The 14,352-nt window shown below is 44.5% G+C and overlaps 1 protein-coding gene across 1 annotated transcript in view; it reads left to right on the top strand.

Annotated features, from left to right (window-relative positions):
- IPO5 (importin 5) overlaps positions 1-14,352 on the top strand; it is a 614,356-nt gene that overhangs the window by 170,816 nt on the left and 429,188 nt on the right. Inside the window, exon 9 of the mRNA XM_085622105.1 lies at positions 258-345. Coding sequence (XP_085478231.1) covers positions 258-345 — 88 coding nt within the window. The remainder of the gene's footprint in view (positions 1-257; positions 346-14,352) is intronic.

Consider the following 14,352-nt stretch of genomic DNA (forward strand, 5'->3'; position numbering starts at 1 on the left):
AGGGGGGGGGGGGTTTGGTTGTCTTGTATGCTGTTGCACCAAGAATATGTGCCTGTGATGGTTAATATGCAAGTCAAGTGTTACAGGTTATTAGCATTATTATAATTTGACTTTGTTGGTCTAAAAACTAGACTTCATTGTCACGATGAAAAGACTATTCTGCCATGGCCTCTTCTGATCTAAATATTAAGTTATTGAATTACAATTTGTGAAGATTGGAAACCTACTGGTTGACATTTTTGTTTTTGTTACTTTAGTCCCTCAGATGTTGGCCATGATGGTTGATTTAGAAGATGACGAAGAATGGGCCAATGCTGATGAGCTTGAAGATGATGATTTTGACAGGTAAAGCATACTTGTTGTGATGAGCATTATGAAGTAGCAAACTACTCTGCATACAAACATTCTGTCTTGTTTATCCCAGGCCACTGGCAGTTGTGCCACTGCAGTGTTGCTGTGATCAACCCGGTCTCTTTGCATCTCGTGTTGTATGTTTTGTTGATTTCTCGATTTGTTTTGTTCTTTTCCCACTTGTTTCCAGTGTTCGTAAGTTTCCTTCTTATTTATACTCTGATATAAATGCAATTTTCTAAGTGGTTTATAGACCTAGGTTTTGAGATCTCCCTACCCCCCCCCCCCCTCTCCCCCTCCTCTACCCCTCCTTCACCTTTATAATATTCCACAGGCGCCACACTGGGTTCTGAAAGATTTCATAGTAGCACTGTTAGGCGGAACCATGTGACTCCATGTTGCATTTGTCCCACCCTGGAAGTGACAAAGTGGAGCCGCATGTGCGATCCCTCGCTGTGTCAACATCGGTTCCTTTCTTTCTGCACTGTTTAGCGCGGATCCAGAGCTTCTTTCCCAATCTTCTATTGGTTCTTGAATATTTTCAAATTGATTCTAGTGAGCCAGGAACTGATACCCCCACCTAAAAACTACAGGTTTCAAACTATGCAGTGACTGTCAAACAGATGTCGGTAACTGACCCAAATAAGGTGTTCCTTTGGTGTTTGGGCTTGAGCATAACTCCAAGTTATGCAGTGAGTATGCCCTTATGTACCCAAAGGCGAGCCACAATCAGGAAGGTAAGCGGTCGTTGGCAAACATTCAACATCCAGCTCCAAGTCAAGGGCATCAACCTGCTCCTCTCAAGGCGGATTCTGCAACAGATATTTTTTCGTTTTCCGGTTTAAGTTGTCTAAGTCAAATGCCAGTTTGAAGAGGAAATGTAAATGGGTGAAGTGGGACTCAACCCCATGTTACCACTCTAAAGAAATTACAAAGGCATTGAGGTGCCAGTCAGTCTCACTCCTCATCCTTGATTGAGGAAGCAGCCCCCCAGTTGATCCTGATGCACTCAAGTTTCTGGACCTTAGCAACTCTTCAAGTCCAGATCTTAAAGGAGGCCATGCTGCTGATTTTTTGAACCGGTCTCTTGGATTCTGCACAGATTTAGGTACTGACTCATTCTGGATCCAAGACATGCACTGGTCCCCCTTTCATCAACTCTTTCACGGACATTTCTGTCGCTAGAGGGGGGCGGTGCAGACTCTTGTGTCCTGCCCTGATTGAGGTCACTCTGACTACTTCAACGCACACCGTTCCTGCACACACTCGTTCTGACAATATAATGCCACTTCTATGGAGTAGTCTTCAAAGGCTCTTTTTGGTTCGGATTCTGACCAGAGTACACCACTTTGAGATGACAGTGGTGATGAGGATGATATGCCCTCACATTATAGCAATGCCAGCTTATACATGGATCTAAAGGTGACCTGTGGGCTCGACTCTTCCCCCCCTGATACAGGGTTGATTTCTCCCTTTGGCCGTAGCAACAAGGGTATGCAGTTCTGTTTATAGAAGGATGCAGGTTAAGGAAATGGAATAGATTATGGACTGACTAATTCGGAGGGGCACAGCCGGATTGATCCCTCAGGAGTAAGAGCCCTCACACACCCAGAAGGGTGTCATGCTTCATCATAGGGGAAGCTCCTCGGGTCGGTGCTGCGTTGCCAGACAGCCACCCTTAAAGGGGGCTCTGTGCTGGAGATCTTTTATATAAAATGCCGTTTATGAAATGTGGGTGTGAGTCTTCTAGTGTAGAATAGTGTAAAAGATGTGTGTATATATGTGAAGTGGTGGTCGGGGGGGGGGGGGGTGCCCGTACAGAGGCTGCTGGCAAAGTCTGGGAGTCCTGGAGGTAGCAACCCACCGTGGACTCCGACTATGAAGCACTGGAGTACCCTGCTGGGACTGGTGGGCCACTTGGACTCTGGCTGTAGGCGACCAGTGCAGTGGTAGTTCTAGGCGTCCAGTTTCTTCTTCCTCAGCAGGTTCTGTGTCTTTCTTTGGAGTTTCTTTTGAACAGAGCTGCTTGTTCGCAGGAGATGCAGTCTTTGTTGAAGGCAGTCTGTCCTCCCAGGGGTTCTGTAGGTTGCTGGCTGCAGGAAAGGTCAACTTTTGGCACAGGATCTCTGGAAACTGCAGACAGGCTGGTAGGGCTGGGGCCCAAGTCAGGTCTTCTCTACAGTCTCCTCTGCTGTGACTTCTTCTGTCCTTATTTGTAGATTGCAGGAAGCTGGGTTCAGGGCTGCCTCCTAAATACTGTATTTAAGGGGTGTGTTAGGGGTCTCTGGGTCAGTAGTGAATGGGCTACTGACTTTAGGGTGGTTACACCTGTGGTGTGCTCACCCCACGTGGGGAAGTGGGCACAATCCCTAACCCTGATTGGAGGGTGCGTCACATCTGCAAAATGGTGGGCACTGAAGAGTGTGCTTCACCTTGCCTCCCCACCTGAGGGGTGGAGTTGGCAGAGGTGGGAACCCCTTCTGGGCCGTTGTAATTTTTCCTGTCTTCCTGCCGAAAAGGAGGGGGGGGAATACGAAGGGGACCTGCTCCTGATAGCAGGAAAGGCTGGGGGTTGTGTTGCAAAGTCGGCAAGGCCTTTGAAGCTCCCCTACCACAGATGGCTCTTCCTGACCTGGGGTGTGTGAACACCTCTCCCCAGGCATGGCCTTGTTTCTGGGCCCAGGGAGCGAAAGCTTCCCAACCCAGGGTCCCAGAAACGTGTCTTGTGGTGGCAGGGTGGTGTTTACCAGTCAGGAACCCACCAGTGGTTGGCTTGGTCCAGGGGTCATCTCTAGAAGGGACCACTGAGTGCATGGAATAATAAATCTGACACTGGAACCGATGCAGGTTTATGATTCTGAGATGTTTGATACCAAACCTCCCAGGATTCAGTAAAGCCATTATGGTGCTAGGTAACTCGTATTGACCAGTTTTTAGACCATACACTCTGTATGGCCTTACTGTGCACTTAAAATATCTAAATGGCCTTAGATATTAGAGGGGCCTGTCTGCTAATGCAGATAGGTCCTCAAATGAGGTATATTGCACCCTGCCTCAATGGTGACTTACCTATGCCTCCTGCAGTGCTGGGTAAACATGGCACATGGTTTTTAACTGCACCAAAACACGCGGGCTGCAATGGAAGTGGTGTATGTTTGTGGTTAGAGGTCTCTGTGTGGCATAATGCATGCTGCAGCCCTGAAAGGATTTTTTTCTGGCTACCAGGCACTTTGTACCATAGGTTCCCTTTGCAAGGCACTTAAAAGTAGGGCCGAGTTGTGCTAATTGTGGTAACAATGTTAGTTTTAGGAGAAAAACACTGGCCCTGGGAACCTGATTGGCAGGGACTTAGGCCACACACAGTCAAAGTACATCAGAAATCTGGCAAAAAGTACCCCCGCCAGATTTCTGATGCATTTTGACTGAGTGTGCATGTTCTTTGTCTAAACTGTACCATTGTTTCCACAATTGCCACACCTCTGGCCCACTTGTAAGTCCCTTGTAAAAGGTACCATTGGTATGAAGGGCCTTGTGACCAGAGAGGGTCCTTTAGGACTGCAGTATGTATTGTGCAACCCTAAAGTTCCCCACACCAGACACGTGCACTCTGCCATTGCAGGCTGTGTTTTGGTGTAGTTAACCTAAGAGGTGACATGGCAAAGCTTCCTGGGTGTTATGCCTACACAACACTGCCTGTGGCATAGGTATGTTGCCCCTCTAGTAGGCCTCACAGCTCTAAGGCAGGGTGCTCTATACCACAGGTAAGGGCATAGCTGCCCAAGCAATATGCCTCTACAGAGTGTGTGCCAGTCACAGACATTGTAAGTGCAGTGAAGCTATATTGAGTACTTGGGCTGGGAGTTTGTCATCTCCACTGCTCCATGGTGGCTTTATTGAAGATGTGAGATGTTTGCTATCAAACCGTTCAACATAATAAACCCACCTTGATGTCAGTTTTGGATTTATTATAAAATGCCCTCGAAGGGCATCTTAGACGACCAGCTTCTTTTGTATTGGCTGACTGGTCCCTGCCAGTCACCCACCAACAGACAGGTTTCTGATCTCGCGGGGTGACAGTCTTTGTGCTCAGAAGCAAAGCTTGCTCTGGTGAAGGTGCTTCCCCCAGGAACAGCAACACTTGACAGTGAGCCTCAAAGGCTCTCGCCTTGTGTTATGCTGATTTGGGTAACTCCAACTAGTGGAGATGCCCGCCGCCTTGTCCCAGCCCCACTTTTGGCAGCAGGACCGGTGAGAAAATTAGTAAGCAAAGTAGGAGTGCCCAAAGTAGGTGTGCCAAACCATCTTGAATTGGAGAAATGGGCCCAATAGGAATAGGGCTGTGCCCTCTCCCCTAAGGGAGTGGGCACCTAAAGAGTGTAGTCACCTTAGGGAACATTATCCATTGGGTACTGCCCTCCAACCTCAGTAATGCCCTTAAAGTTAGTATTTAAGTGCCTCCTTGAATCATGTTTCTTGGATTCAACAACCTATGAAGAAACGAAGAGCCGTGCAGCAGTGGAGAAGACGACGACTGCCTTAGCCCCAGTCCTATTAGCCTGTCTCCTCTAACGTCCTTGCTCCGAGAAACCGACATAGCCCGCAGTTAACCTTGAAGAACCCCGGAGACCTGAGCTATCTTCAACAAAGACTTTCTACCGTGTACACCGATTTTATCCAGAAAGAAACTAACCCAAGGACTCCGGATTCAGGCAGATCCACAACACTTTCACTACTCTGCACCCGATGCTCAAAGCCTGAGTCCAGGCATCCCACTGAATCAGTGAAGTCTCCCTGGCGATCCTGACCTGGGATCCAGCTTTGGACTACCTCTCTTGAACTTCCACATGACACCTGCAGCCTCATCTTGAAGGGTCCCCTCGACCATATCCAGTGAGAAAAACCCGATGCCTAAAGACACCCCGGCACCCCGCAGCCCTCCGGCCTTGGTGTGCCCAACTGGCGGTGTCCCGGCATCCCCCATTATCAAACTTACCGTCCTTAGTTGGAGAACTTCAGCCAGCCTTCTGGACTGAGCCTGCTGCCTTGGTTTCAGACAGAGGATCTCCATTGAGTTCTACAGGGCACCCTTCGACTCATTTGCACTCTGCACCCAGCCACCCCTGTGCAGGCTGTGTTACTTGGTGACCCCTTGTGAGAAAGTGCCATCTTTCTTGCATGGTATGCCCCCACTTTTTGCTGAATTGCTGAATGTACTTTGACTGAGTTTGCCCTAGACTCCTGTAAATCAGGTGGCCAGGGCCTATGTTCCTTCCCTAAAACACACAACCCAAATTGGCAAACCCTGGCCACATGTCAGCCCCTGGTAAATGGCACCGTAGGTTCCCAGGGCCTTGTGACCAGGGAAGGCCTCTAAGAGCTGCAGCACTCATTGTGCCACCCTTAGAGGCCCTGTACCCTAACACACACACTGCTCTTGCAGGCTGAGTGTCTGGGTACAAGACAAAACAGTCGACCTGGCACACATCCCTGTGTGCCATGCCCATCACCTACACTGCCCTGGCATACATCAGCCACCCCTCTAGCTGGCTGCCCTATGCCAGTGGTGTCGGCACAGGAGCATGAGCCCTGTGCCCCTACAGTACCCAGGTCCATTCCTGGGCACTAAGTGCAGTGCTGCCCTTTAAGAGTACATGGTGCTGAGAGCTCGTCAAACACGAACTCCACAGCACCATAATGGCAACACTGAAGGCTGATCAGTTTGGTATCAAACTTGTCAGCACATTAAACCCGCACTGATGCCAGTGTGGGATTTAATGTACGAAGCACCCCAGAGGCATCTTAGAGATGCCCCCTAAAACCTAACCTACAATCCACGTCTGTTCTGAGGCTGCCTAGGCTGCCACACAGACATGTTGCTGGACCCCTGGGTAGGAGAGCCCCCTGCTCTCCTGGGTCTGCAACAATGCACATCCTGGACGAGGTGCTAAATTTCCTCCCCCAGGATGGGCAGGGGGAAGCTTCAAAGGCATGCCGCCTCTGTGAGCTGCCACTGCAACCCCCCACTCTGGCGGGAAGCTTGGCCGGAAACCCCAAATAAGGACGGGATGTGCCAGCCTGCCAACCCCACCCCTCAGGTCGGGGAGGCGAGGTGAAGTGAAGCACATCTCCGGGCTCTCGCCATCTTGAAGATGGGAAGCCCTGCCCAATCAGGACTAGGCTACTGCCCCCCTCCCACAGGAGAGGCAGGATAGGAGGTGTACCCACCCCAGGACAGGGACCCATTGGTCCCTGCCCTTCACCTACCTGTAACGCCCCTAAATCTAGTATTAAGGGGCACCCTGAACCTTCCTTCCCCAGATTCCGAAATCCAAACAAGAGCTAGAAGAAAGAAGACCTGCCCTGCAGCTGCTAAGAAGAGGCAGACACCAACTGCTTTGGCCCCAGGCCTACTGGCCTGTCGACCCTCGATTCTGCTCCTGCTCCAACCCGGCATCTCTTGTGGCCAGCAACCTCACAAACCCCGGAGGATCTGGCTACCTTTTGACTCTAAACCCCCTGGGACTCCCATGAGTAGAGGCTCTACTCAGAACTTACCTTTCACCCCTGGCAGCAGCCCGGAACCGCGATCCCAGCCCACTCTGCACCAGCCAAGCCTGGCCGGTGCCGGAGTGAACTAAACCCATGAGGACGACCCCACGGCGACTGTGACCCAGAGTCCGGCACCCAAGGACCCCGGCACCCAAGGACCCCCCTCGACAATCCTGAAGAAGCCTGCAGCCTCAGAACAGTGTGCCACCCTAACCGCGATCAACAGAGGGTGAGATTTTCCGACCCCAAAAGGCACCCCTGCACCCGGCGCCCCACGGCCCTGTGTCCCCAATCCCGGGGTACCTACCTATCCTCCAACTACCCAACTTACCTCTCGAAGTGGTGGTGGCACCTGAAGAGTCCTCGTCCCCGAGCCTGCAGTCTTTTTCCAAACCGGAGATTTCCCATTGAAATCCATTGAGCGCCCGAAGGCTCAAAAGCCCTCTGCACCCAGCCGCCCGAGTGGCCCTGGCAGTGAAAACTCTACACTTTCCTACTGCCCCCGCTTGCCCTGAGTAAGTGACCAGTATCCCAGCTCCCACAGCCGCGTGGCTTGCCAGACAGCAGCCACCAAACCAGGCCCCCCCTATCCCTCATAGGATAACATTGGGCCTAACTCTCTCTGCACCCGGCCGCCCTAGAGTCGCTGAGGGTGAACCAACTGTACCTTCCTGACCCTGGGAGACCCCTGAGTCGGTGCCCAGAACCTCAACTCTGCCAGTCGAGTACTTACCCTTAAACCGCAAACTCCATTTTCCTCATAGGGTAACATTGACTGGCTTTTTCCCGAAATTTCTTCTAAGTGTGGACTTTTCAAATCTTCAAATATTCACCAAAAATCAGCCGAGTGACACAAACGAATTTACTCACCTGTTCTTAGGTGAGCTCCCAGTGCTGGATCTTGGTGCCCAGCACTGACTCTGAAAAGTACCCACAACTATACTTACCTTTAACTCATTTTTCTTCCATAGGAAACCATTGACTGTTTTTCTGTGAAATTTCTTCTAAGTGTTGATTTCTGCAATCTTTAAATATTATTCAAAAATCGTATAATATCTGAAAACTTAATTACTCACCTGTTTTGGATAAAGGTCCCAGTACTGAGTCTAGGCACCCAGTACTGGATTACAAAAGTAACGAGAACATACTGTACCTATAACCTGAATTTTCTTCCATGGGGAATCATTGATTGTTTGCTCTGAAATATTTTCTAAGTGTCAACTTTTAAAATAGATAAATATTAGTTAAAAATCATTACAGTACCAAAGTCGACTTTCATCAACTGATTCTGAGAACTGACCCAGGACTGAATCTAGGATCCAGTCCTGGAATTACAAAAGTAATCTGTTGCATAGAACTTGAATTTATCATGGAGCTCAATGTATTGTTGTGTTTAGAAATAGAGTTGCCTACTGCAACTACTTGTAACTGTTTACTAAAAAGTCTATTGCATATACAAAAGTATTTTTATGAAACATCTCCTGTCGAGAGTATATTTTAATTCCAAGTGCTGGTTCTAAAATAAAACAAGCATATATTTTTTTATATACAAACCATTGGCCTAGAGTTCAGTTCTCATCCAGGGGATACTCATCAATAGTCATAATCTATGAATAATCCCCGCCCATGTGCGGGATCCCGGAGCATATAGAAAATACATATATATACATACATATATATATATATATATATATATATATACATACAATTTTGCACCATATATTTGCGACATATGTTCGAGTGCCACACCAGTGTTACATAGGGGAACTATATACATACTAACCCATGCATTTTTCGAACCTGCCAGTACTAGACATTAATCAGGATAAGTTCAGAGCAAACTCATTTTGACACAATACCCAAAAGGAAAATACTTCCAATAGTGACATCAGTGAAACTAAGTATAATTTTCACACATATATAAATTTGTAGAACAAAGGAAAAATTCGAATTGTGTATTTTATGTTTATTATTATTTTTTATTCTACACATGCACTGACACATTTTACTTTTCACTAGAACAGCACTTTATAGCACTATTTGCACAAGTGTAATCACTGGGCTTCTTATTTCGAATAATTGGCATTATTTTTGATGAAGTATTCTGACAAATGGTAGGCCTCTGATGATGTTTCAAAAAAAAGGAAACCGCATTTATGCAATTATTAATCAACTAGCTATTAAGGTATATTGATAAAATTGTCTTCAAAGTGAAAAATAATTGTTGAACAGTTGAAATATCAAAAAAACGCATTACTCACGATGCAGTACTCTGACAAATGGTAGGCCTTTGATGATGTTTTAAGAATGTAAATCGCATTTATGCAATTATTAATCAACAAGTTATTAAGATATATAGATATAATTGTCTTTAAGGTGAAAAATAATTGTTGAATTGTTGGAATATCAAAAAAACGCAATAACGTAGTATCAATGCCAGTTAATGAATTTGTAAAATGATGAAGTGAAATACCTCTTCTATGCCCATTGATTTGTGCGAACCAATCACGGAGCACGTTGCAAGTTTAAAAGTGTCTTTGCCGCTAAACACCGTTACCATGTGATCAAGACTCGCAGGAGTTGAAACGAGTTATGGTGGCATCTAAATAAAGAACAATTATTGGCACTATTCCGTGGTCCGTGTCCCTGTGTTGCTGCAAAGAAAGCATAGACGCTGTGGAAATCGTGAGATATGTGAACCGGGAGGTTTCACCCGGCTCTACACGGACCCCCGCTACATCGACTGGTCGACAACGGAAAGAGAAACCATATCCGGAGCTTCGGCAAAGGAAACACGAGGAGAGTCCGGAAGGACTAGGATTGTCTGACCCCCCTACAACGAGTGATTCAAGTCAAACCGTTACCGAGCTGTCACCGGAGGAAGCCGAGTCGGAGGACGCGACGGAAACCGGTAAAGGCAAGGTAGGCGAGACTACGAGCGGAGCGTTAATAAGGGGTTAGCGGTTGTGTGCCTTGAACGCGGATGGGACGGTATTAACCTGCACAAGCAAAAAAGCATAATCCCAGAACGCGTGAACAATACCATAGAAATTATGATGTCCGGTGACACGTTTAAGGATAGAGAAGCGGCGGCTTTTAATATGTTCACTGATGCAGTCACTACGGAAGCAATGCCACAAATCAACATCGCGGATAACAGTAAAAGTGGTAATACGCTCAATGATAAGTACAGACAGTTGGAAAAATGCATGCGCCAGGAGCAGAGCAAGTGGTGGGAATCAAAATCACTACAAGGCTACATTGATGTGGGTCGTATACCACGCGGCCTCAGAATATTCATTGCCCCGAGTTATGAGAATCCAAACCCGAAAATGATGCAGGAATGGGCACAATGCAATTTGGAATCATCCAGGAATTTGGTCCTAATCTTAATTAAATATGCTGAGATTGACCGCACTACACTATTGGAACAGATTGATAAACTCAATGAGGAAATCTCAAATTACGAAAAAACTGAGGCGAACCAAGCGCTAACTGATAAATTACGAAAGGAAATGTCAATACGCCTGAAAAGGGAGGAAGACAAAATAAAGGAAAGGAAAGCCTATAAATTCATGAGAGATAAGAAAGACTATGAATTGGGTCAGATATTCACCTTCTCTAGAAAATACGATTCTCTAAGAAGAACCAGGGCAAACCAAAGGGAAAAACAAACAAAAGACAAAACAACAAGAGAAAACCTGGTCACCCCTACATACAATTCCGATTTAAGCTCCGCCATTGATAGCGGTTCAGACTCGGAATTAAGAGACAAAACGGTTGGAATATCTGAACCGGTGCCGGAGCCAGGTGATGAAATTAATTTTTTATGTATGGACAGAAGGCAAACCCTGCGCCCACGAACCCAACCGATGGAAAATCAAGAAATTACAAACGAAGGCAGAGGCGCAAGGCGAGAATTCGGGCCATCAAATCCCAGAAGGAGAGGCAGGGGACGATGGATGAGAAGGTGAATTTAAATGATGAAACAAAGCAAACAATCATCAATTGATCTGACATTGATTTAACCAAAGCGGAGGAACAAATTCTAAGCTTAGGCCTATCTTTCTGCCCGGAGAGTAACTTCAATTATTCGAGAACGAGGATGGATATTTACAGGAGTATCAGAAAACTAAAACTAAAAAAACACTTTCTGCTACAAGAAAAAGAGAAAACAAAAACAAAAAAAGCAAATCCTGAAAACCCGGAAAAAACAACAACAACCAGGGCAACGGAAACCGATCATGAAAGCATACTATTGGATACCCTCAATGACTTATGGAGCGAGGGCAATGTACAACCCGATAATGACACAATGGCAGAGCTGGTTGGTAACATTGGAAGGGAAGGAGCGGAAATCCCATCACCTTTCAAACCCAAATCTACTTTTGTACCAATTAGTCAGAGAGACTCTATTGATGTTTTTAATGAACATTTAATTGGGGCCATCAAAAAACTACATCACAGGGTACGCAACGAAAAATTGAAATATAAAAAGAGTACAGCGGATTATAATAAACTAATGTCCAAACTGAGTAATGAACCCTCTATTGTCATACGAAACTCAGACAAGGGGGGTAACATTGTAATCTGGAAGAAAACTGAGTACCATAAGGAAGCATTATCACAACTCAATGATGGAAGATGTTACACTAAAATCAATGGAGCAGATCTGAAAACGATATACCAGCAGTACAATGTGAAACTATCAAATTGGAGAACTAAGGACCTCATTACCAAGGATGAATACAACTTCCTAAAAAATGACAGTCCAATAACAGCAGCCATGTATTTTATTCCAAAGATCCACAAGAATAGAACTCAACCACCTGGCAGACCAATAATATCGGCACGTGGAAGTTTACTGGAACATACCTCGCAATATGTGGACTACTATTTGCAAAGTCATGTACAAGGTTTAAGATCTTATGTAAGAGATACAAGTGATTTCCTCCACAAATTAAAGGACATTCAATGGCAAGAGGACTATCTAATGATGGCATTAGATGTAACATCGCTCTACACGAGTATCAAGCACAGTGATGGACTACAGGCACTCCGATATTACTTGAGTGGTGGGACGGCAGAATTGACTAACCACAGCAAAATGCTAACAGATATGGTTGAATTTTGTTTGAATAACAATGTATTTATGTTCAACAACATGCATTACCAGCAGTTGACAGGAGTGGCGATAGGAGCCAGCTTCTCCCCCAGCTACGCGTGTCTCCACATGGGCTGGTGGGAGGAGCTGGTCTTGGCCAGCGAATTCAAGGAAAATATGAAAAACAACATTATCATCTGGTTAAGATTTATAGATGATTTGTTCATAGTTTGGAAGGGTGAACAATGTGAGGCAGAAAGATTCCTTAAATTAATTAACAACAACAATTTAAATCTTGAATTCACAGGCACTATCAGTAACTCGACTGTCAATTTTCTAGATACCACCGTTTACATTAATGAAAACATAATTCAAACTAAACTTTATCGTAAAAAGACAGCAGGTAATTCAACTCTGCATAACTCTAGTGCCCACCCTCGACACCTAATTAACAGCATTCACTATGGGGAAATGCTTAGATTAAGACGTATCAATAGTGACGGGTTAGTCCTCAGACAAGAACAAACACTCGCCAAGAAAAGATTCCTTGCCAGGGGATATTCCCACAAAACCATAGATGGGGCAATAACAAAATCTATGAATAGTGATCGCCTAGACTTAATCAGGCCTAAAGCGAAGCTCTTAGCAGTAAACACCAGAGAGGACAGTGACAAATGTGAATTTCGCTTTATTGTAGACTACAATAACCAACATAAAGAGCTACGGAAAAGCATAAAGAACAATTGGCCAATCGTCCTTAGCGACCCAGTTCTAGGTGAGAGTTTGCCCACTAAAGCATCCATCACATATAGAAGAGGAATGTCTATGAGGGACAAGCTTGTAAACACAAGTCCGGAAATAATTGAATCGTGTAGCTGGCTAAAAACACACTATGGTTTTTACAGATGTAAAACGTGCAAGGCATGCCAGTTAGGCATAAATAAAACTACATACACAACACCCTTCGGCAAGGAGGAGGTTAAAATAAAAAAGCTACTTACCTGCAAGACGGAATATGTTATTTATGTTCTAATATGTCCCTGTGGGCTACAATACATTGGTAGCACCAAGCTACAAGCACACAAACGGATTCTCCAACATATTAGAGCTATCAATAATCATGATAACACATATCCGGCAGCCAGACATTTCCGTGAATACCACAACTCAAAAAGTCAGGATTTAAGATTCTTCCTAATAGACTGTATTCCACCAAGTAGACGGGGTGGTAATAGAGAGGTTAAATTAAGAAAATTAGAAACTCAGTACATACTGAACCTCGATACAAAGACCCCAGGTGGTCTTAACATCACGGAAGACCTTTACACCTGTATATAAATAAACCTCCTATTGGGCCAGCACGAACTTCTATAAACCGTACAATGACTTTAGTATTGTATAGAATTTTACGTAATTTTATGAGGAATTTTAACATGTGTAAAATTTGGATATTGTAAATATTGGTGTATATATATTGTTTGTTTATGTATTTATATATTTATATATTATATATTTATTTATATATTTATATGTTTATGTTTATATTTATGTAGACGCAATTTTGCACCATATATTTGCGACATATGTTCGAGTGCCACACCAGTGTTACATAGGGGAACTATATACATACTAACCCATGCATTTTTCGAACCTGCCAGTACTAGACATTAATCAGGATAAGTTCAGAGCAAACTCATTTTGACACAATACCCAAAAGGAAAATACTTCCAATAGTGACATCAGTGAAACTAAGTATAATTTTCACACATATATAAATTTGTAGAACAAAGGAAAAATTCGAATTGTGTATTTTATGTTTATTATTATTTTTTATTCTACACATGCACTGACACATTTTACTTTTCACTAGAACAGCACTTTATAGCACTATTTGCACAAGTGTAATCACTGGGCTTCTTATTTCGAATAATTGGCATTATTTTTGATGAAGTATTCTGACAAATGGTAGGCCTCTGATGATGTTTCAAAAAAAAGGAAACCGCATTTATGCAATTATTAATCAACTAGCTATTAAGGTATATTGATAAAATTGTCTTCAAAGTGAAAAATAATTGTTGAACAGTTGAAATATCAAAAAAACGCATTACTCACGATGCAGTACTCTGACAAATGGTAGGCCTTTGATGATGTTTTAAGAATGTAAATCGCATTTATGCAATTTTTAATCAACAAGTTATTAAGATATATAGATATAATTGTCTTTAAGGTGAAAAATAATTGTTGAATTGTTGGAATATCAAAAAAACGCAATAACGTCGTATCAATGCCAGTTAATGAATTTGTAAAATGATGAAGTGAAATACCTCTTCTATGCCCATTGATTTGTG

The sequence above is a fragment of the Triturus cristatus genome, chromosome 8 (assembly GCF_964204655.1).
Source record: "Triturus cristatus chromosome 8, aTriCri1.1, whole genome shotgun sequence".
NCBI lineage: Eukaryota > Metazoa > Chordata > Amphibia > Caudata > Salamandridae > Triturus > Triturus cristatus.